At 42.7% G+C, this 23525-nt stretch overlaps 1 protein-coding gene across 3 annotated transcripts in view; it reads right to left on the reverse strand.

Annotated features, from left to right (window-relative positions):
* The window catches only part of plcd1a (phospholipase C, delta 1a), a 107878-nt gene that overhangs the window by 37093 nt on the left and 47260 nt on the right, over window positions 1–23525 (reverse strand). For all 3 annotated transcript variants that reach the window (XR_006839572.1, XM_046355395.1, XM_046355394.1), the window contains 4 exons: window positions 22777–22978; window positions 20455–20599; window positions 19948–20100; window positions 736–903 (listed from right to left, as the gene is read on the reverse strand). Coding sequence is in view for 2 of the 3 variants with exons in the window: in XM_046355395.1 (XP_046211351.1) it covers window positions 736–903; window positions 19948–20100; window positions 20455–20599; window positions 22777–22978 (668 nt within the window). In the remaining variant the exon portion in view is untranslated. The remainder of the gene's footprint in view (window positions 1–735; window positions 904–19947; window positions 20101–20454; window positions 20600–22776; window positions 22979–23525) is intronic.

Consider the following 23525-nt stretch of genomic DNA (forward strand, 5'->3'; position numbering starts at 1 on the left):
CTCTGAGTCCACCCCTCTCTATATCCATGTCTTGTTTAGTCTGATGTCTCTGAGTCCACCCCTCTCTATATTCATGTCTATAGTCTGATGTCTCTGAGTCCACCCCTCTCTATATTCATGTCTATAGTCTGATGTCTCTGAGTCCACCCCTCTCTATATTCATGTCTATAGTCTGATGTCTCTGAGTCCACCCCTCTCTATATTCATGTCTTGTTTAGTCTGATGTCTCTGAGTCCACCCCTCTCTATATTCATGTCTATAGTCTGATGTCTCTGAGTCCACCCCTCTCTATATTCATGTCTATAGTCTGATGTCTCTGAGTCCACCCCTCTCTATATTCATGTCTTGTTTAGTCTGATGTCTCTGAGTCCACCCCTCTCTATATTCATGTCTATAGTCTGATGTCTCTGAGTCCACCCCTCTCTATATTCATGTCTATAGTCTGATGTCTCTGAGTCCACCCCTCTCTATATTCATGTCTATAGTCTGATGTCTCTGAGTCCACCCCTCTCTATATTCATGTCTCGTTTAGTCTGATGTCTCTGAGTCCACCACTCTCTGTATTCATGTTTTGTTGTTTTTAGAATAGTACTTTGGGTCCTTGAAAAGCACTATATATGTATTGTGTATTATTATAGTGAGCTACTTTTGACCAAAGTCCTATGTGCCCTGGTAGTGCACTATTTGGGAATAGGGTGCCATCTACCTTGGCACCACAGCAGCGTGTTACCATACCTTGTCTTTCGCCTTCTGTCCATTGGTGTCTGTCTTGGAGTTGATGGTCTCTGCAGCCTCGTCCTCCTCGGAGACACAGTCTTCCTCTACTCCAGGACTAGTATTGCTGAAGACGGCATCCAGCTTGTTCAGACGTTTCCCCTTGATGATGAACCGACCCTTCAACTCCTACACAGAGACAGACCTTGTGTTGACGGAGATGCATCTGTTATAGATCATCAAATGTCCTGGTCTATAATATCCTGGTCTATAATGTACTGGTCTATAATGTCCTGATCTATAATGTCCTGATCTATAATGTCCTGGTCTATAATGTCCTGATCTATAATGTCTAATGTCCTAGTCTATAATGTCTAATGTCCTGATCTATAATGTCCTGGTCTATAATGTCCTGATCTATAATGTCCTGGTCTATAATGTCCTGATCTATAATGTCCTGATCTATAATGTCCTGATCTATAATGTCCTGGTCTATAATGTCTAATGTCCTGATCTATAATGTCCTGGTCTATAATGTCCTGATCTATAATGTCCTGGTCTATAATGTCCTGATCTATAATGTCTAATGTCCTGATCTATAATGTCTAATGTCCTGATCTATAATGTCCTGGTCTATAATGTCCTGATCTATAATGTCCTGATCTATAATGTCCTGATCTATAATGTCCTGATCTATAATGTCCTGATCTATAATGTCCTGGTCTATAATGTCCTGATCTATAATGTCTAATGTCCTGATCTATAATGTCTAATGTCCTGATCTATAATGTCTAATGTCCTGATCTATAATGTCTAATGTCCTGATCTATAATGTCCTGGTCTATAATGTCCTGATCTATAATGTCTAATGTCCTGATCTATAATGTCCTGATCTATAATGTCCTGATCTATAATGTCCTGATCTATAATGTCCTGGTCTATAATGTCTAATGTCCTGATCTATAATGTCCTGGTCTATAATGTCCTGATCTATAATGTCCTGATCTATAATGTCCTGATCTATAATGTCTAATGTCCTGATCTATAATGTCCTGGTCTATAATGTCCTGATCTATAATGTCCTGATCTATAATGTCCTGGTCTATAATGTCCTGATCTATAATGTCTAATGTCCTGATCTATAATGTCCTGGTCTATAATGTCCTGATCTATAATGTCCTGATCTATAATGTCCTGATCTATAATGTCCTGGTCTATAATGTCTAATGTCCTGGTCTATAATGTCCTGGTCTATAATGTCCTGATCTATAATGTCCTGATCTATAATGTCTAATGTCCTGATCTATAATGTCCTGATCTATAATGTCCTGATCTATAATGTCCTGATCTATAATGTCTAATGTCCTGATCTATAATGTCCTGATCTATAATGTCTAATGTCCTGATCTATAATGTCCTGATCTATAATGTCTAATGTCCTGATCTATAATGTCCTGATCTATAATGTCTAATGTCCTGATCTATAATGTCCTGATCTATAATGTCCTGATCTATAATGTTCTGATCTATAATGTCCTGATCTATAATGTCCTGGTCTATAATGTATAATGTCCTGATCTATAATGTCCTGATCTATAATGTCCTGATCTATAATGTCCTGGTTTATAATGTCCTGATCTATAATGTCTAATGTCCTGATCTATAATGTCCTGATCTATAATGTCCTGATCTATAATGTCTAATGTCCTGATCTATAATGTCCTGATCTATAATGTCCTGATCTATAATGTCCTGATCTATAATGTCCTGATCTATAATGTCCTGATCTATAATGTCCTGATCTATAATGTCCTGATCTATAATGTCCTGATCTATAATGTCCTGATCTATAATGTCCTGGTTTATAATGTCCTGATCTATAATGTCTAATGTCCTGATCTATAATGTCCTGATCTATAATGTCCTGATCTATAATGTCTAATGTCCTGATCTATAATGTCCTGATCTATAATGTCCTGATCTATAATGTCCTGATCTATAATGTCTAATGTCCTGATCTATAATGTCCTGATCTATAATGTCCTGATCTATAATGTCCTGATCTATAATGTCCTGATCTATAATGTCCTGATCTATAATGTCCTGATCTATAATGTCTAATGTCCTGATCTATAATGTCCTGATCTATAATGTCCTGATCTATAATGTCCTGATCTATAATGTCCTGATCTATAATGTCCTGATCTATAATGTCCTGATCTATAATGTCCTGATCTATAATGTCCTGATCTATAATGTCTAATGTCCTGATCTATAATGTCCTGATCTATAATGTCCTGATCTATAATGTCTAATGTCCTGATCTATAATGTCCTGATCTATAATGTCCTGATCTATAATGTCCTGATCTATAATGTCCTGATCTATAATGTCCTGATCTATAATGTCCTGATCTATAATGTCCTGATCTATAATGTCTAATGTCCTGATCTATAATGTCCTGATCTATAATGTCCTGATCTATAATGTCTAATGTCCTGATCTATAATGTCCTGATCTATAATGTCCTGATCTATAATGTCCTTCATGGTCTGGTCTCTTTAAAAGGGTATAGATCCCTTGTCAAGGATTATGATTTTGCCCCTATAAAGAAAATGAGAATTAAAAAAAGGTTTGACCGTGATCCGTTAGAGTTACTCCATCTCAAGAATACCATTTGGCGAAAGGCTCGGCACACGCATAATCAGGCTGACTGGTTCTCGTTCAGGCAAAGGAGAAATAAGTGCACTCAGGAAATTCCGGAAGGCCAAAGTTAGTTACTTTAAGGAGTAGTTCTCTCTCTGTGGATCTAACCCCAAGAAGTTCTGGAAAACGGTTAAAGAGCTGGAGAATAAACCCTCCTCCTCACAGCTGCCCATGTTCCTTAATGTTGATGATGTGGTTGTTACTGACTAGAAGAACATGGCTGAGATCTTTAATCACCACTTCATTAAGTCTGGATTCATATTTGACTCAGCCATGCCTCCTTGCTCGTCCAACACTTCCTCATCTCCCACACTTTCTAATTCGACTAGCCCTGATGCTCCTCCCTCTTTTTCCCCTGCCCCGCTACAAAGTTTCTCCCTGCAGGCGGTCACTGAGTCTGAGGTGCTAAAGGAGATCCTTAAACTTGACCCTAAAAAACAATCTGGGTCAGATGGTTTAGACCCTTTCTTCTTTAAGGTTGCTGCTCCTGTCATCGGCAAGCCTTTCTCTGACCTTTTTAACCCGTCTCCTTTCTGGGGAGGTTCCCTTTGCTTGGAAGGCAGCCACAGTTTGTCCTTTATTTAAAGGGGGAGATCTCGCTGATCCTAACTGTTATAGGCCTATTTCTATTTTGCCCTGTTTATCAAAAGTGTTGGAAGAACGTGTCAATTATCAACCGACTGGCTTTCTTGATGTCTATAGTATTCTCTCTTTTATGCAATCTGGTTTCCGCTCAGGTTATGGATGTGTCATTGCAACCTTATAGGTCAAATGATGTCACTGTTGCCCTTGATTCTAAGCAATGTTGTGCTGCTATTTTTATTGACTTGGCCAAAGCTGTTGATACGGTAGACCATTCCATTCTTGTGGACCGGCTAAGGAGTGTTGGTGTCTGAGGGGTCTTTGGCCTGGTTTGCTAACTACCTCTCTCAAAGTGTGCAGTGTATAAAGTCAGAACATCTGGTGTCTCAGCCACTGTCTGTCATCAAGGGAGTACCCCAAGGCTCAATCCTAGGCACCACGCTCTTCTCAATTTACATCAACAATACAGCTCAGGCAGAAGGAAGCTCTCTAATCATTTATATGCAGATGATACAGTCTTAAACTACACTTCCAAAAACAAAGATCATGTGGTTTGGTAAGAAGAATGCCCCTCTCCAAACCAGTGTGATTACTACCTCTGAGGGTTTAGAGCTTGAAGTAGTCACCTCATACAAGTACTTTGGAGTATGGCTAGTCTGTACACTGTCCTTCTCTCAGCACATATCAGCCACTGAATTGGTCCACCCACACAGACAGCATCGTGAAGAAGGCGCAGCAGCGCCTCTTCAACCTCAGGAGGCGGAAGAAATTCTGCTTGTCACCAAAAGCACTCACAAACTTCTACAGATGCACAATCGAGAGCATCCTGTCGGGCTGTATCACCGCCTGGTACGGCAACTGATCCGCCCACAACCGTAAGGCTCTCCAGAGGGTAGTGAGGTCTGCACAACGCATCACCGGGGGCAAACTACCTGCCCTCCAGGACACCTACACCACCCGATGTCACAGGAAGGCCATAAAGATCATCAAGGACAACAACCACCCGAGCCACTGCCTGTTCACCCCACTATCGTCCAGAAGGCGAGGTCAGTACAGGTGCATCAAAGCTGGGACCGAGAGACTGAAAAACAGCTTCTATCTCAAGGCCATCAGACTGTTAAACAGCCACCACTAACATTGAGTGGCTGCTGCCAACACACTGACTCAACTCCAGCCACTTTAATAATGGGAATTGATGTAAAATATATAACTAGCCACTTTAAACAATGCTACTTAATATAATGTTTACATACCCTATGTTAGAGCCGATTTGGACATATTTGTATAAAAGACTGAACATATGGAGCTCCATGTATATTTGTGTAAATATATTAAATATTAATGTAAATTATGAAATATTAGGTACGTACCTTTATGATTTATATTTACCTTATTGAGATATATTCATTTGTTGTTAGTGTAACTTAGTTTTTGCCCCCCCCCCTTGCCTATTCATTGTATTGTGGTAAGTGTGTTAGGATAAAGGCAAGGAAGTTGGGCCTTCGGGAGAGGGAGAGTCCTTGCTAGATGCGGGAGCGGTATAGTTTTTGACCATACAGACATACAGACAGGTCATAATATGTATTTTCCATATCAAGTATTCTATGCTTTAAGTTGATTGGAGAATAATTCATTTGTTAGATATAAGAAGAATAAACATTTTTGTTGCACCATATCCCTGGATGTCATTGAATGTTTGGCCGTTTGGAAACCTTGAGTGTGGACTGTATGCGTACCAAACAACCCCGCTTCAGGCTTGGGCAGTGGCTATGGTAAAGACGAAAGGAAGCCACTACACCCTACAAGATTTATCTCATATGTATATGTATATACTGTACTCTATATCATCTACTGCATCTTTATGTAATACATGTATCACTAGCCACTTTAAACAATGCCACTTTGTTTACATACTCATCTCATATGTATATACTGTACTCTATATCATCTACTGCATCTTTATGTAATACATGTATCACTAGCCACTTTAAACAATGCCACTTTGTTTACATACTCATCTCATATGTATATACTGTACTCGATACCATCTACTGCATCTTGCCTATGCTGCTCTGTACCATCACTCATTCATGTATCTTTATGTACATATTCTTTATCCCTTTACACTGTGCATAAGGTAGTAGTTTTGGGAATTGTTGGCTAGATTACTCATTGGTTATCACTGCATTGTCGGAACTAGAAGCACAAGCATTTCGCTACACTCGCATTAACATCTACTAACCATGTGTATGTGACAAATTAAATTTTATTTGATTTTGATATCAAAGCTGCAGGCTAAAGTTATATCTAGACTTGGTTTCCTCTATCGTAATCGCTCCTCTTTCACCCCATCTGCCAAACTAACCCTGATTCAGATTACCATCCTACCCATGCTAGATTACGGAGACGTCATTTAAAGATCGGCAGTTCAGCTCTCGAGTGGATAGATGTTGTTTACCATTCGGCCATCAGATTTGCCACCAATGCTCTTTATAGGACACATCACTGCACTCTGTACTCCTCTGTAAACTGGTCATCTCTGTATACCCATTGCAAGACCCAGTGGTTGATGCTTATTTATAAAACCCTCTTAGGCCTCACTCCCCCCTGATATCTACTGCAGCCCTCATCCTCCACATACAACACCCGTTCTGCCAGTCACATTCTGTGAAAGGTCCCCAAAGCACACACATCCCTGGGTCGCTCCTCTTTTCAGTTCGCTGCAACTAGCGACTGGAATGAGCTGCAACAAACACTCAAACTGGACAGTTTTACCTCCATCTCTTCATTCAGACTCAATCATGGACACTCTCACTGACATTTGTGGATGCTTTGTGTGATGTATTGTTGTCTCTACCTTCTTGCCCTTTGTGCTGTTGTCTGTTCCCAATAATGTTTGTTCCATGTTTTGTGTTTCTACCATGCTGTGTTCATCATGTGTTGCTGCCATGCTGTGTTGTTGTCTAAGGTCCCTCTTTATGTAGTGTTGTCTCTCTTGTTGTGATGTGTGTTTTGTCCTATATTGTATTTAATTTATTTTTATTTTTAAGTCTAGCCCCTGTCCTCGCAGGAGGCCTTCTGCCTTTTGGTAGGCCGTCATTGTTCTTAACTGACTTACCTAGATAAATAGAATAAATTAAATACATAGATTCATAGATAGGCTCTAACAGACAGATACTGTTAGCCCTATAGACAGGCTCTAACAGACAGATACTGTTAGGCCTATAGACAGACAGGCTCTAACAGACAGATACTGTTAGCCCTATAGACAGACAGGCTCTAACAGACAGATACTGTTAGCCCTATAGACAGACAGGCTCTAACAGACAGATACTGTTAGCCCTATAGACAGACTCTAACATACAGATACTGTTAGCCCTATAGACAGGCTCTAACAGACAGATACTGTTAGCCCTATAGACAGGCTCTAACAGACAGATACTGTTAGGCCTATAGACAGACAGGCTCTAACAGACAGATACTGTTAGCCCTATAGACAGGCTCTAACAGACAGATACTGTTAGCCCTATAGACAGGCTCTAACAGACAGATACTGTTAGCCCTATAGACAGGCTCTAACAGACAGATACTGTTAGGCCTATAGACAGACATGCTCTAACAGACAGATACTGTTAGCCCTATAGACAGACTCTAACAGACAGATACAGTTAGCCCTATAGACAGGCTCTAACAGACAGATACTGTTAGGCCTATAGACAGGCTCTAACAGACAGATACTGTTAGCCCTATAGACAGGCTCTAACAGACAGATACTGTTAGCCCTATAGACAGGCTCTAACAGACAGATACTGTTAGGCCTATAGACAGGCTCTAACAGACAGATACTGTTAGCTCTATAGACAGGCTCTAACAGACAGATACTGTTAGCCCTATAGACAGGCTCTAACAGACAGATACTGTTAGGCCTATAGACAGGCTCTAACAGACAGATACTGTTAGCCCTATAGACAGGCTCTAACAGACAGATACTGTTAGGCCTATAGACAGACTCTAACATACAGATACTGTTAGCCCTATAGACAGGCTCTAACAGACAGATACTGTTAGCCCTATAGACAGGCTCTAACAGACAGATACTGTTAGCCCTATAGACAGACTCTAACAGACAGATACTGTTAGCCCTATAGACAGACAGGCTCTAACAGACAGATACTGTTAGCCCTATAGACAGGCTCTAACAGACAGATACTGTTAGCCCTATAGACAGACTCTAACAGACAGATACTGTTAGCCCTATAGACAGACAGGCTCTAACAGACAGATACTGTTAGCCCTATAGACAGGCAGGCTCTAACGGACAGATACTGTTAGCCCTATAGACAGGCAGGCTCTAACGGACAGACACTGTTAGCCCTATAGACAGGCTCTAACAGACAGATACTGTTAGCCCTATAGACAGGCTCTAACATACAAATACTGTTAGCCCTATAGACAGGCAGGCTCTAACAGACAGATACTGTTAGCCCTATAGACAGGCTCTAACAGACAGATACTGTTAGCCCTATAGACAGGCTCTAACAGACAGATACTGTTAGCCCTATAGACAGACTCTATCAGACAGATACTGTTAGCCCTATAGACAGATAGGCTCTAACAGACAGATACTGTTAGCCCTATAGACAGACTCTAACATACAGATACTGTTAGCCCTATAGACAGGCTCTAACAGACAGATACTGTTAGCCCTATAGACAGGCTCTAACAGACAGATACTGTTAGGCCTATAGACAGACAGGCTCTAACAGACAGATACTGTTAGCCCTATAGACAGGCTCTAACAGACAGATACTGTTAGCCCTATAGACAGGCTCTAACAGACAGATACTGTTAGCCCTATAGACAGGCTCTAACAGACAGATACTGTTAGGCCTATAGACAGACATGCTCTAACAGACAGATACTGTTAGCCCTATAGACAGACTCTAACAGACAGATACAGTTAGCCCTATAGACAGGCTCTAACAGACAGATACTGTTAGGCCTATAGACAGGCTCTAACAGACAGATACTGTTAGCCCTATAGACAGGCTCTAACAGACAGATACTGTTAGCCCTATAGACAGGCTCTAACAGACAGATACTGTTAGGCCTATAGACAGGCTCTAACAGACAGATACTGTTAGCCCTATAGACAGGCTCTAACAGACAGATACTGTTAGCCCTATAGACAGGCTCTAACAGACAGATACTGTTAGGCCTATAGACAGGCTCTAACAGACAGATACTGTTAGCCCTATAGACAGGCTCTAACAGACAGATACTGTTAGGCCTATAGACAGACTCTAACATACAGATACTGTTAGCCCTATAGACAGGCTCTAACAGACAGATACTGTTAGCCCTATAGACAGGCTCTAACAGACAGATACTGTTAGCCCTATAGACAGACTCTAACAGACAGATACTGTTAGCCCTATAGACAGACAGGCTCTAACAGACAGATACTGTTAGCCCTATAGACAGGCTCTAACAGACAGATACTGTTAGCCCTATAGACAGACTCTAACAGACAGATACTGTTAGCCCTATAGACAGACAGGCTCTAACAGACAGATACTGTTAGCCCTATAGACAGGCAGGCTCTAACGGACAGATACTGTTAGCCCTATAGACAGGCAGGCTCTAACGGACAGACACTGTTAGCCCTATAGACAGGCTCTAACAGACAGATACTGTTAGCCCTATAGACAGGCTCTAACATACAAATACTGTTAGCCCTATAGACAGGCAGGCTCTAACAGAGAGATACTGTTAGCCCTATAGACAGGCTCTAACAGACAGATACTGTTAGCCCTATAGACAGGCTCTAACAGACAGATACTGTTAGCCCTATAGACAGACTCTAACAGACAGATACTGTTAGCCCTATAGACAGATAGGCTCTAACAGACAGATACTGTTAGCCCTATAGACAGGCTCTAACAGACAGATACTGTTAGCCCTATAGACAGGCAGGCTCTAACGGACAGACACTGTTAGCCCTATAGACAGGCTCTAACAGACAGATACTGTTAGCCCTATAGACAGGCTCTAACATACAAATACTGTTAGCCCTATAGACAGGCTCTAACAGACAGATACTGTTAGCCCTATAGACAGGCTCTAACAGACAGATACTGTTAGCCCTATAGACAGGCTCTAACAGACAGATACTGTTAGCCCTATAGACAGACAGGCTCTAACAGACAGATACTGTTAGCCCTATAGACAGGCAGGCTCTAACAGACAGATAATGTTAGCCCTATAGACAGACTCTAACATACAGATACTGTTAGCCCTATAGACAGGCTCTAACAGACAGATACTGTTAGCCCTATAGACAGACAGGCTCTAACAGACAGATACTGTTAGGCCTATAGACAGACAGGCTCTAACAGACAGATACTGTTAGCCCTATAGACAGGCTCTAACAGACAGATACTGTTAGCCCTATAGACAGGCTCTAACAGACAGATACTGTTAGCCCTATAGACAGACAGGCTCTAACAGACAGATACTGTTAGCCCTATAGACAGACTCTAACATACAGATACTGTTAGCCCTATAGACAGGCTCTAACAGACAGATACTGTTAGCCCTATAGACAGGCTCTAACAGACAGATACTGTTAGGCCTATAGACAGACAGGCTCTAACAGACAGATACTGTTAGCCCTATAGACAGGCTCTAACAGACAGATACTGTTAGCCCTATAGACAGGCTCTAAGAGACAGATACTGTTAGCCCTATAGACAGGCTCTAACAGACAGATACTGTTAGGCCTATAGACAGACATGCTCTAACAGACAGATACTGTTAGCCCTATAGACAGACTCTAACAGACAGATACAGTTAGCCCTATAGACAGACAGACTCTAACAGACAGATACTGTTAGCCCTATAGACAGACTCTAACAGACAGATACTGTTAGCCCTATAGACAGGCTCTAACAGACAGATACTGTTAGCCCTATAGACAGGCAGGCTCTAACGGACAGACACTGTTAGCCCTATAGACAGGCTCTAACAGACAGATACTGTTAGCCCTATAGACAGGCTCTAACATACAAATACTGTTAGCCCTATAGACAGGCTCTAACAGACAGATACTGTTAGCCCTATAGACAGGCTCTAACAGACAGATACTGTTAGCCCTATAGACAGGCTCTAACAGACAGATACTGTTAGCCCTATAGACAGACAGGCTCTAACAGACAGATACTGTTAGCCCTATAGACAGGCAGGCTCTAACAGACAGATAATGTTAGCCCTATAGACAGACTCTAACATACAGATACTGTTAGCCCTATAGACAGGCTCTAACAGACAGATACTGTTAGCCCTATAGACAGACAGGCTCTAACAGACAGATACTGTTAGGCCTATAGACAGACAGGCTCTAACAGACAGATACTGTTAGCCCTATAGACAGGCTCTAACAGACAGATACTGTTAGCCCTATAGACAGGCTCTAACAGACAGATACTGTTAGCCCTATAGACAGACAGGCTCTAACAGACAGATACTGTTAGCCCTATAGACAGACTCTAACATACAGATACTGTTAGCCCTATAGACAGGCTCTAACAGACAGATACTGTTAGCCCTATAGACAGGCTCTAACAGACAGATACTGTTAGGCCTATAGACAGACAGGCTCTAACAGACAGATACTGTTAGCCCTATAGACAGGCTCTAACAGACAGATACTGTTAGCCCTATAGACAGGCTCTAAGAGACAGATACTGTTAGCCCTATAGACAGGCTCTAACAGACAGATACTGTTAGGCCTATAGACAGACATGCTCTAACAGACAGATACTGTTAGCCCTATAGACAGACTCTAACAGACAGATACAGTTAGCCCTATAGACAGACAGACTCTAACAGACAGATACTGTTAGCCCTATAGACAGACTCTAACAGACAGATACTGTTAGCCCTATAGACAGGCTCTAACAGACAGATACTGTTAGCCCTATAGACAGGCTCTAACAGATAGATACTGTTAGCCCTATAGACAGACAGGCTCTAAAAGACAGATACTGTTAGCCCTATAGACAGACAGGCTCTAACAGACAGATACTGTTAGCCCTATAGACAGGCTCTAACAGACAGATACTGTTAGCCCTATAGACAGGCTCTAACAGACAGATACTGTTAGCCCTGCAGACAGGCTCTAACAGATAGATACTGTTAGCCCTATAGACAGACAGGCTCTAACAGACAGATAATGTTAGCCCTATAGACAGGCTCTAACAGACAGATACTGTTAGGCCTATAGACAGGCTCTAACAGACAGATACTGTTAGCCCTATAGACAGGCTCTAACAGACAGATACTGTTAGCCCTATAGACAGGCTCTAACAGACAGATACTGTTAGGCCTATAGACAGGCTCTAACAGACAGATACTGTTAGCCCTATAGACAGGCTCTAACAGACAGATACTGTTAGGCCTATAGACAGACTCTAACATACAGATACTGTTAGCCCTATAGACAGACTCTAACATACAGATACTGTTAGCCCTATAGACAGACAGGCTCTAACAGACAGATACTGTTAGCCCTATAGACAGGCTCTAACAGACAGATACTGTTAGCCCTATAGACAGGCTCTAAGAGACAGATACTGTTAGCCCTATAGACAGGCTCTAACAGACAGATACTGTTAGGCCTATAGACAGACATGCTCTAACAGACAGATACTGTTAGCCCTATAGACAGACTCTAACAGACAGATACAGTTAGCCCTATAGACAGACAGACTCTAACAGACAGATACTGTTAGCCCTATAGACAGACTCTAACAGACAGATACTGTTAGCCCTATAGACAGGCTCTAACAGACAGATACTGTTAGCCCTATAGACAGGCTCTAACAGACAGATACTGTTAGCCCTATAGACAGGCTCTAACAGATAGATACTGTTAGCCCTATAGACAGACAGGCTCTAACAGACAGATACTGTTAGCCCTATAGACAGACAGGCTCTAACAGACAGATACTGTTAGCCCTATAGACAGGCTCTAACAGACAGATACTGTTAGCCCTATAGACAGGCTCTAACAGACAGATACTGTTAGCCCTGCAGACAGGCTCTAACAGATAGATACTGTTAGCCCTATAGACAGACAGGCTCTAACAGACAGATAATGTTAGCCCTATAGACAGGCTCTAACAGACAGATACTGTTAGGCCTATAGACAGGCTCTAACAGACAGATACTGTTAGCCCTATAGACAGGCTCTAACAGACAGATACTGTTAGCCCTATAGACAGGCTCTAACAGACAGATACTGTTAGGCCTATAGACAGGCTCTAACAGACAGATACTGTTAGCCCTATAGACAGGCTCTAACAGACAGATACTGTTAGGCCTATAGACAGACTCTAACATACAGATACTGTTAGCCCTATAGACAGGCTCTAACAGACAGATACTGTTAGCCCTATAGACAGGCTCTAACAGACAGATACTGTTAGCCCTATAGACAGACTCTAACAGACAGATACTGTTAGCCCTATAGACAGACAGGCTCTAACAGACAGATACTGTTAGCCCTATAGACAGGCTCTAACAGACAGATACTGTTAGCCCTATAGACAGACTCTAACAGACAGATACTGTTAGCCCTATAGACAGACAGGCTCTAACAGACAGATACTGTTAGCCCTATAGACAGGCAGGCTCTAACGGACAGATACTGTTAGCCCTATAGACAGGCAGGCTCTAACGGACAGACACTGTTAGCCCTATAGACAGGCTCTAACAGACAGATACTGTTAGCCCTATAGACAGGCTCTAACATACAAATACTGTTAGCCCTATAGACAGGCAGGCTCTAACAGACAGATACTGTTAGCCCTATAGACAGGCTCTAACAGACAGATACTGTTAGCCCTATAGACAGGCTCTAACAGACAGATACTGTTAGCCCTATAGACAGACTCTAACAGACAGATACTGTTAGCCCTATAGACAGATAGGCTCTAACAGACAGATACTGTTAGCCCTATAGACAGGCTCTAACAGACAGATACTGTTAGCCCTATAGACAGGCAGGCTCTAACGGACAGACACTGTTAGCCCTATAGACAGGCTCTAACAGACAGATACTGTTAGCCCTATAGACAGGCTCTAACATACAAATACTGTTAGCCCTATAGACAGGCTCTAACAGACAGATACTGTTAGCCCTATAGACAGGCTCTAACAGACAGATACTGTTAGCCCTATAGACAGGCTCTAACAGACAGATACTGTTAGCCCTATAGACAGACAGGCTCTAACAGACAGATACTGTTAGCCCTATAGACAGGCAGGCTCTAACAGACAGATACTGTTAGCCCTATAGACAGACTCTAACATACAGATACTGTTAGCCCTATAGACAGGCTCTAACAGACAGATACTGTTAGCCCTATAGACAGACAGGCTCTAACAGACAGATACTGTTAGGCCTATAGACAGACAGGCTCTAACAGACAGATACTGTTAGCCCTATAGACAGGCTCTAACAGACAGATACTGTTAGCCCTATAGACAGGCTCTAACAGACAGATACTGTTAGCCCTATAGACAGCCTCTAACAGACAGATACTGTTAGGCCTATAGACAGACATGCTCTAACAGACAGATACTGTTAGCCCTATAGACAGGCTCTAACAGACAGATACTGTTAGCCCTATAGACAGACAGACTCTAACAGACAGATACTGTTAGCCCTATAGACAGACTCTAACAGACAGATACTGTTAGCCCTATAGACAGGCTCTAACAGACAGATACTGTTTGGCCTATAGACAGGCTCTAACAGACAGATACTGTTAGGCCTATAGACAGGCTCTAACAGACAGATACTGTTAGGCCTATAGACAGACATGCTCTAACAGACAGATACAGTTAGCCCTATAGACAGACAGACTCTAACAGACAGATACTGTTAGCCCTATAGACAGACTCTAACAGACAGATACTGTTAGCCCTATAGACAGGCTCTAACAGACAGATACTGTTAGCCCTATAGACAGGCTCTAACAGACAGATACTGTTAGCCCTATAGACATGCTCTAACAGATAGATACTGTTAGCCCTATAGACAGACAGGCTCTAACAGACAGTTACTGTTAGCCCTATAGACAGACAGGCTCTAACAGACAGATACTGTTAGCCCTATAGACAGGCTCTAACAGACAGATACTGTTAGCCCTATAGACAGGCTCTAACAGACAGATACTGTTAGCCCTGCAGACAGGCTCTAACAGATAGATACTGTTAGCCCTATAGACAGACAGGCTCTAACAGACAGATAATGTTAGCCCTATAGACAGGCTCTAACAGACAGATACTGTTAGGCCTATAGACAGGCTCTAACAGACAGATACTGTTAGCCCTATAGACAGGCTCTAACAGACAGATACTGTTAGCCCTATAGACAGGCTCTAACAGACAGATACTGTTAGGCCTATAGACAGGCTCTAACAGACAGATACTGTTAGCCCTATAGACAGACTCTAACAGACAGATACTGTTAGCCCTATAGACAGACAGGCTCTAACAGACAGATACTGTTAGCCCTATAGACAGGCAGGCTCTAACGGACAGATACTGTTAGCCCTATAGACAGGCAGGCTCTAACGGACAGACACTGTTAGCCCTATAGACAGGCTCTAACAGACAGATACTGTTAGCCCTATAGACAGGCTCTAACATACAAATACTGTTAGCCCTATAGACAGGCAGGCTCTAACAGACAGATACTGTTAGCCCTATAGACAGGCTCTAACAGACAGATACTGTTAGCCCTGCAGACAGGCTCTAACAGACAGATACTGTTAGCCCTATAGACAGGCTCTAACAGACAGATACTGTTAGGCCTATAGACAGACTCTAACATACAGATACTGTTAGCCCTATAGACAGGCTCTAACAGACAGATACTGTTAGCCCTATAGACAGACTCTAACAGACAGATACTGTTAACCCTATAGACAGACAGGCTCTAACAGACAGATACTGTTAGCCCTATAGACAGGCTCTAACAGACAGATACTGTTAGCCCTATAGACAGACTCTAACAGACAGATACTGTTAGCCCTATAGACAGACAGGCTCTAACAGACAGATACTGTTAGCCCTATAGACAGGCAGGCTCTAACGGACAGATACTGTTAGCTCTATAGACAGGCAGGCTCTAACGGACAGACACTGTTAGCCCTATAGACAGGCTCTAACAGACAGATACTGTTAGCCCTATAGACAGGCTCTAACATACACATACTGTTAGCCCTATAGACAGGCAGGCTCTAACAGACAGATACTGTTAGCCCTATAGACAGGCTCTAACAGACAGATACTGTTAGCCCTATAGACAGGCTCTAACAGACAGATACTGTTAGCCCTATAGACAGACTCTAACAGACAGATACTGTTAGCCCTATAGACAGGCTCTAACAGACAGATACTGTTAGCCCTATAGACAGGCTCTAACAGACAGATACTGTTAGCCCTATAGACAGGCTCTAACAGACAGATACTGTTAGCCCTATAGACAGGCAGGCTCTAACAGACAGATACTGTTAGCCCTATAGACAGGCTCTAACAGACAGATACTGTTAGCCCTATAGACAGACTCTAACAGACAGATACTGTTAGCCCTATAGACAGGCTCTAACAGACAGATACTGTTAGCCCTATAGACAGGCCCTAACAGACAGATACTGTTAGCCCTATAGACAGACAGGCTCTAACAGACAGATACTGTTAGGCCTATAGACAGGCTCTAACAGACAGATACTGTTAGCCCTATAGACAGGCTCTAACAGACAGATACTGTTAGGCCTATAGACAGACATGCTCTAACAGACAGATACAGTTAGCCCTATAGACAGACAAACTCTAACAGACAGATACTGTTAGCCCTATAGACAGACTCTAACAGACAGATACTGTTAGCCCTATAGACAGGCTCTAACAGACAGATACTGTTAGCCCTATAGACAGGCTCTAACAGACAGATACTGTTAGCCCTATAGACATGCTCTAACAGATAGATACTGTTAGCCCTATAGACAGACAGGCTCTAACAGACAGATACTGTTAGCCCTATAGACAGACAGGCTCTAACAGACAGATACTGTTAGCCCTATAGACAGGCTCTAACAGACAGATACTGTTAGCCCTATAGACAGGCTCTAACAGACAGATACTGTTAGCCCTGCAGACAGGCTCTAACAGATAGATACTGTTAGCCCTATAGACAGACAGGCTCTAACAGACAGATAATGTTAGCCCTATAGACAGGCTCTAACAGACAGATACTGTTAGGCCTATAGACAGGCTCTAACAGACAGATACTGTTAGCCCTATAGACAGGCTCTAACAGACAGATACTGTTAGCCCTATAGACAGGCTCTAACAGACAGATACTGTTAGGCCTATAGACAGGCTCTAACAGACAGATACTGTTAGCCCTATAGACAGGCTCTAACAGACAGATACTGTTAGGCCTATAGACAGACTCTAACATACAGATACTGTTAGCCCTATAGACAGGCTCTAACAGACAGATACTGTTAGCCCTATAGACAGACTCTAACAGACAGATACTGTTAACCCTATAGACAGGCAGGCTCTAACAGACAGATACTGTTAGCCCTATAGACAGGCTCTAACAGACAGATACTGTTAGCCCTATAGACAGACTCTAACAGACAGATACTGTTAGCCCTATAGACAGACAGGCTCTAACAGACAGATACTGTTAGCCCTATAGACAGGCAGGCTCTAACGGACAGATACTGTTAGCTCTATAGACAGGCAGGCTCTAACGGACAGACACTGTTAGCCCTATAGACAGGCTCTAACAGACAGATACTGTTAGCCCTATAGACAGGCTCTAACATACAAATACTGTTAGCCCTATAGACAGGCAGGCTCTAACAGACAGATACTGTTAGCCCTATAGACAGGCTCTAACAGACAGATACTGTTAGCCCTATAGACAGGCTCTAACAGACAGATACTGTTAGCCCTATAGACAGACTCTAACAGACAGATACTGTTAGCCCTATAGACAGGCTCTAACAGACAGATACTGTTAGCCCTATAGACAGGCTCTAACAGACAGATACTGTTAGCCCTATAGACAGGCTCTAACAGACAGATACTGTTAGCCCTATAGACAGACAGGCTCTAACAGACAGATACTGTTAGCCCTATAGACAGGCAGGCTCTAACAGACAGATACTGTTAGCCCTATAGACAGGCTCTAACAGACAGATACTGTTAGCCCTATAGACAGGCTCTAACAGACAGATACTGTTAGCCCTATAGACAGACAGGCTCTAACAGACAGATACTGTTAGGCCTATAGACAGGCTCTAACAGACAGATACTGTTAGCCCTATAGACAGGCTCTAACAGACAGATACTGTTAGCCCTATAGACAGGCTCTAACAGACAGATACTGTTAGCCCTATAGACAGGCTCTAACAGACAGATACTGTTAGCCCTATAGACAGGCTCTAACAGATAGATACTGTTAGCCCTATAGACAGGCTCTAACAGACAGATACTGTTAGCCCTATAGACAGACAGGCTCTAACAGACAGATACTGTTGGGCCTATAGACAGGCTCTAACAGACATATACTGTTGGGCCTATAGACAGACAGACTCTAACAGACAGATACTGTTAGGCCTATAGACAGACCGACTCTAACATACAGATACTGTTAGCCCTATAGACAGGCTCTAACAGACAGATACTGTTAGCCCTATAGACAGGCTCTAACAGACAGATACTGTTAGCCCTATAGACAGACAGGCTCTAACAGACAGATACTGTTAGGCCTATAGACAGACAGACTCTAACAGACAGATACTGTTAGCAGGGACATCACATTCCTTCTCGTAAAACCCCAATCTTATCCCACTCAGTCAAACAAGATGTTATTGTTCTTCCTTCACATTCTCAGTACTGACTTAGAGCCTTTCATCTGTCTAACATCCACAACTTGTTTAGGCTTGCCTCTTAGTGTTCATATTTAAAATACTGGGTATGTGGATATGAAGCTCCAGGCTTTAAACACTGGGGGTTGAAAAACAAATACGATTGGATGGAAGGATTGGTGGGTTGATGGGTGGGTGGATGAATTGATTGATGGGTGGGTTGATGGGTGGGTTTATGAATTGATTGATGGGTGGGTGGGTGGATCAATTGATTGATGGGTGGGTGGATGGATCAGTTGATTGATGGGCGATTTGATGGGTGGGTGGGTGGGTGGATCAATTGATTGATGGGTGGGTGGGTGGGTGGGTGGATCAATTGATTGATGAGTGGGCGGGTGGATCAGTTGATTGATGGACGATTTGATGGGTGAGTGGGTGGATGTGTGGATGAATTGATTGATTGGTGGGTTGATGGGTGGGTGGGTGGATTAATTGATTGATGGATTGGTGGGTTGATGGGTGGGTAGGTGGATGAATTGATTGATTGATTGGTGGGTTGATGGGTGGGTAGGTGGATGAATTGATTGATTGATTGATGGACTGGTGGATTGATGGGTGGGTAGGTGGATGAATTGACTGATGGATGGATGGACTGGTGGATTGATGGGTGGGTAGGTGGATGAATTGATTGATTGATTGATTGATGGATGGATGGACTGGTGGATTGATGGGTGGGTAGGTGGATGAATTGATTGATTGATTGATGGACTAGTGGGTTGATGGGTGGGTGGGTGGGTGGGTGGATGAATTGATTGATTGATTGATGGACTAGTGGGTTGATGGGTGGGTGGGTGGGTGGGTGGGTGGGTGGGTGGGTGGGTGGGTGGGTGGGTGGGTGGGTGGGTGGGTGGGTGGGTGGGTGGGTGGGGTGGATTGATGGATGGATGGATGGATTGATTGATTGATTGATTATCTGCTAGTCTCTGACCTGGGGTGAGGGGAAGGCAGTGGGCATCTGGTCCTCCAGGGGGGAGGTGAGCAGGGCGCTGCCCAGGATGGAGATCATGTGCTTGGCCATCAGTTTCTGCTGCTCCAGTGTACAGTGGTTCTCCAGGGACAGGATCACTGGGTACTCTGATGTCTGGGGGAGGACAACAACATAACATTAGCAGTCATGTCCATCTCTACTGGTCATCACTGGGCCGGTTTGACTTCATGGTGAAACCTTGAAGGCATACTCCTTGATGGGTTAGAGTTAGGGGTTAAGGTTATAGGGTCAGGGGTTACGGTTAAAGGTCATGGGTTAGGGGTTATACTGATCTTGAAGGAGTATTCCTTAATGAGTTAGGGTTAGGGTTACCTTGAAGGCATACTCCTTGATGGGTTAGAGTTAGGGGTTAAGGTTATAGGGTCAGGGGTTACGGTTAAAGGTCATGGGTTAGGGGTTATACTGATCTTGAAGGAGTATTCCTTAATGAGTTAGGGTTAGGGTTACCTTGAAGGCATACTCCTTGATGGCCTTAATGACGTCTTTAAACAGGACCTTGGAGGTGAGGGTGTGGCCATGGTAGATGATTGGTTCTCCATGGGCCCCGTCCCAACAGTCTAACTCCACACAGCGACAACTCTTCATCAGGGCCCTAAAGACCACAACACAATCAACACACATATACAGTACTACTACTAATAGTACTTCATATGTTTCTAGTACTAGATCTACTGTATATAGTACTATATTTACTCTATCTAGTACTTTATCTAATGTGCAGTTGCTTGCGAAGGTATTTTTTTATATTTTGTTGCATTACAACCTGGAATTAAAATTGATTTTTGGGGTGTTTGTATCATTTGATGTACACAACATGCAAAATATGTTTTATTGTGGCACAAACAAGAAATAAGACACTTGAGCATAATTAATTATTCACCCCCCCCCCAAAAGTCAATACTTTGTAGAGCCACCTTTTGCAGCAATTACAGCAGCAAGTCTCTTGGGTTATGTCTCTATAAGCTTGGCACGTCTAGCTACTGAGAATTTTGCCCATTCTTCAAGGCAAAACTGCTCCAGCTCCTTCAAGTTGGATGGGTTCTGCTAGTGTACAGCAATCTTTAAGTCATACCACAGATTCTCAATTGGATTGAGGTCTGTGCCCTTCCAAGACATTTAAATGTTTCTCCTTAAACCACTCGAGTGTTGCTTTAGCAGTATGCTTCAGGTCATTGTCCTGCTGGAAGGTGAACCTCCGTCCCAGTCGGTGAACCTCCGTCCCAGTCTCGGAGTGATGAGAGGTGTTGGGTTTACGCCAGACATAGCGTTTTCCTTGAGGGCCAAAAAGCTAATTTTTTGTCTCATCTGACCAGATGTTTGGCGAGTCTCCCTAATGCCTTTTGGTGAACACCAAACATGTTTGCTTATTTTTTTGGGGACGGTCCTTAATTAGAGACAATTTCCTCCTACAACAGGACAATGACCCACAGCACAGCGACAAACTATGCAAGAACTATTTAGGGAAGAAGCAGTCAGAATACCAGCTGTCTCTAATGGAGTGACCAGCACAGTCAACGGATCTCAACCCTATTGAGCTGTTGTGGGAGCAGCTTGACCGTATGGTACGTAAGAAGTGCCCATCAAGCCAATCCAACTTGTGGGAGGTGCTTCAGGAAGCATGGGGTGAAATCTCTTCAGATTACCTCAACAAATTGACAACTAGAATACCAAAGGTCTGCAAGGCTGTAATTGCTGCAAACGAAGAATTCTTTGACAAAAAAGTTTGAAGGACACAATTATTATTTCAATTAAAAATCATTATTTATAACCTTGTCAACATCCTGACTGTCTTTCCTATTCATTTTGCAAAAATATTTCATGTCTGTTTTCGTGAAAAACCAGGACATTTCTAAGTGACCCCAAACTTTTGAACGGTAGTGTATGTTCACATGTCACCAAATAATTGATTAAAACACTGTTTACACTCGCCTCAGCAGCACCCTGTAGGGCAGCACCATGATTTAGCCGGAGGACAGCTAGATTCTGTCCTCCTTTGGGTACATTGACTTCAATACCAAACCTAGGAGGCTCATGGTTCTCTCCCCCTTCCATAGACTTATACAGTAATTATGACAAGGTTGGAAGATGTCCTCCGACCTATCAGAGCTCTTGCATCATGAACTGACATGTTGTCCACCCAATCAAAATATCAGAGAATGAATCTAGTACTGAAAGCATAAGCTACAGATAGCACTGCAGTGCATTAATGTGGTGAGTAGATGCAAGGCGGTACTGAATGTGTCGCTCTCTGTCAACGTGACTACTCTACGTTGTAAACTTTCATTCATAGGAAGGTTGCAGCAACCTCATGATGGGTAGAGGGGAAATTTGAGTATCATTTTGTAGTCTTAACCTATCGATGTTACATTGAACTGGGTGAATGGAATATGAATGACAGTCATCCAATATGCTGTAATAGAAATAAGGCCATGCTCATTAAAACATGTATCATCCTCCCTCATCTGAAATGGCACCGACTGCCACTACACTCAAAGTACATTCAAAAACACAGATATTAACAATTATTCAAAAAAATCAACCTGCAGTAGAGCATGCTGGGGATAACTTGTGACTTGTGAGTTGATGTGACTTCTCATTTAATTTTGAGTCAGTACCACTTAACATTGACTTTCTAGTGTACTAGAAGTATTTGAATTCAAAATGCCTTGGGGTTTAAATGTAGGCCTCGGTGCAGCTTGGTAGTAAGGATAGTTTTAGATTAGAGGTAGTAAGGTATGGTTAGTTTAAATTAGAGGTTGTCATGGTTACTTGATATAGGCCTCTGTGCTGCTGTGGCCTTTGAGCTGGTCTTCCATCAGGTAGGTGTTGTGGGAGGAGCTGATGAAGTAGTGGTTGATTGGCTGGCTCATATCCTGGAACACCTCCTTGTGGGCGGGGTTGAAGATAGACCCTTCCTCCTGGTGCAGGTACATCAGGAAGCCATCTTTGGTCATGTGGTTCTTCTGCTTTGCTGGGGGGGGGCAGAATGAGTTAGGCAATTGGGCCTTGTGAAATAGCCCTCCCAGATATACAGAGCCTTCAGAAAGTATTCACACCCCTTGACACATTTTGTTGTGTTAGAGCCTGAATTGAAAATGGATTCAATTCAGATTTATTTTGTCACTGGCCAACACACAATACCCCATAATGTCAAAGTTGAATTATGCTTTTCTAAAAAGAAAAAGAAATCATAAAAAATGAAAAGCTGAAATGTCTTGAATCAGTAGGTATTCAATCCCTTTGTTATGGCAAGCCTAAATATGTTCAGGAGTAAAACATTGCTTAAATTAACAAGTCACATATGTAATAATAGTGTTTACCATGATTTCTGAATGACTACCTCATCTCTGTACCCCACACAAACAATGATCTGTAAGGTCCCTCAGTCGAGCAGTGAATTTAATACAGATACAACCACAAAGACCAGCAATGATTTCCAAAGCCTCGCAAAGAAGGGCACCTATTGGTAGATGGGTAAACATAAAAAAGCAGACATTGAATATCCATTTCAGCATGGT

The sequence above is a fragment of the Oncorhynchus gorbuscha genome, linkage group LG07 (genome assembly GCF_021184085.1).
Source record: "Oncorhynchus gorbuscha isolate QuinsamMale2020 ecotype Even-year linkage group LG07, OgorEven_v1.0, whole genome shotgun sequence".
Lineage (NCBI taxonomy): Eukaryota > Metazoa > Chordata > Actinopteri > Salmoniformes > Salmonidae > Oncorhynchus > Oncorhynchus gorbuscha.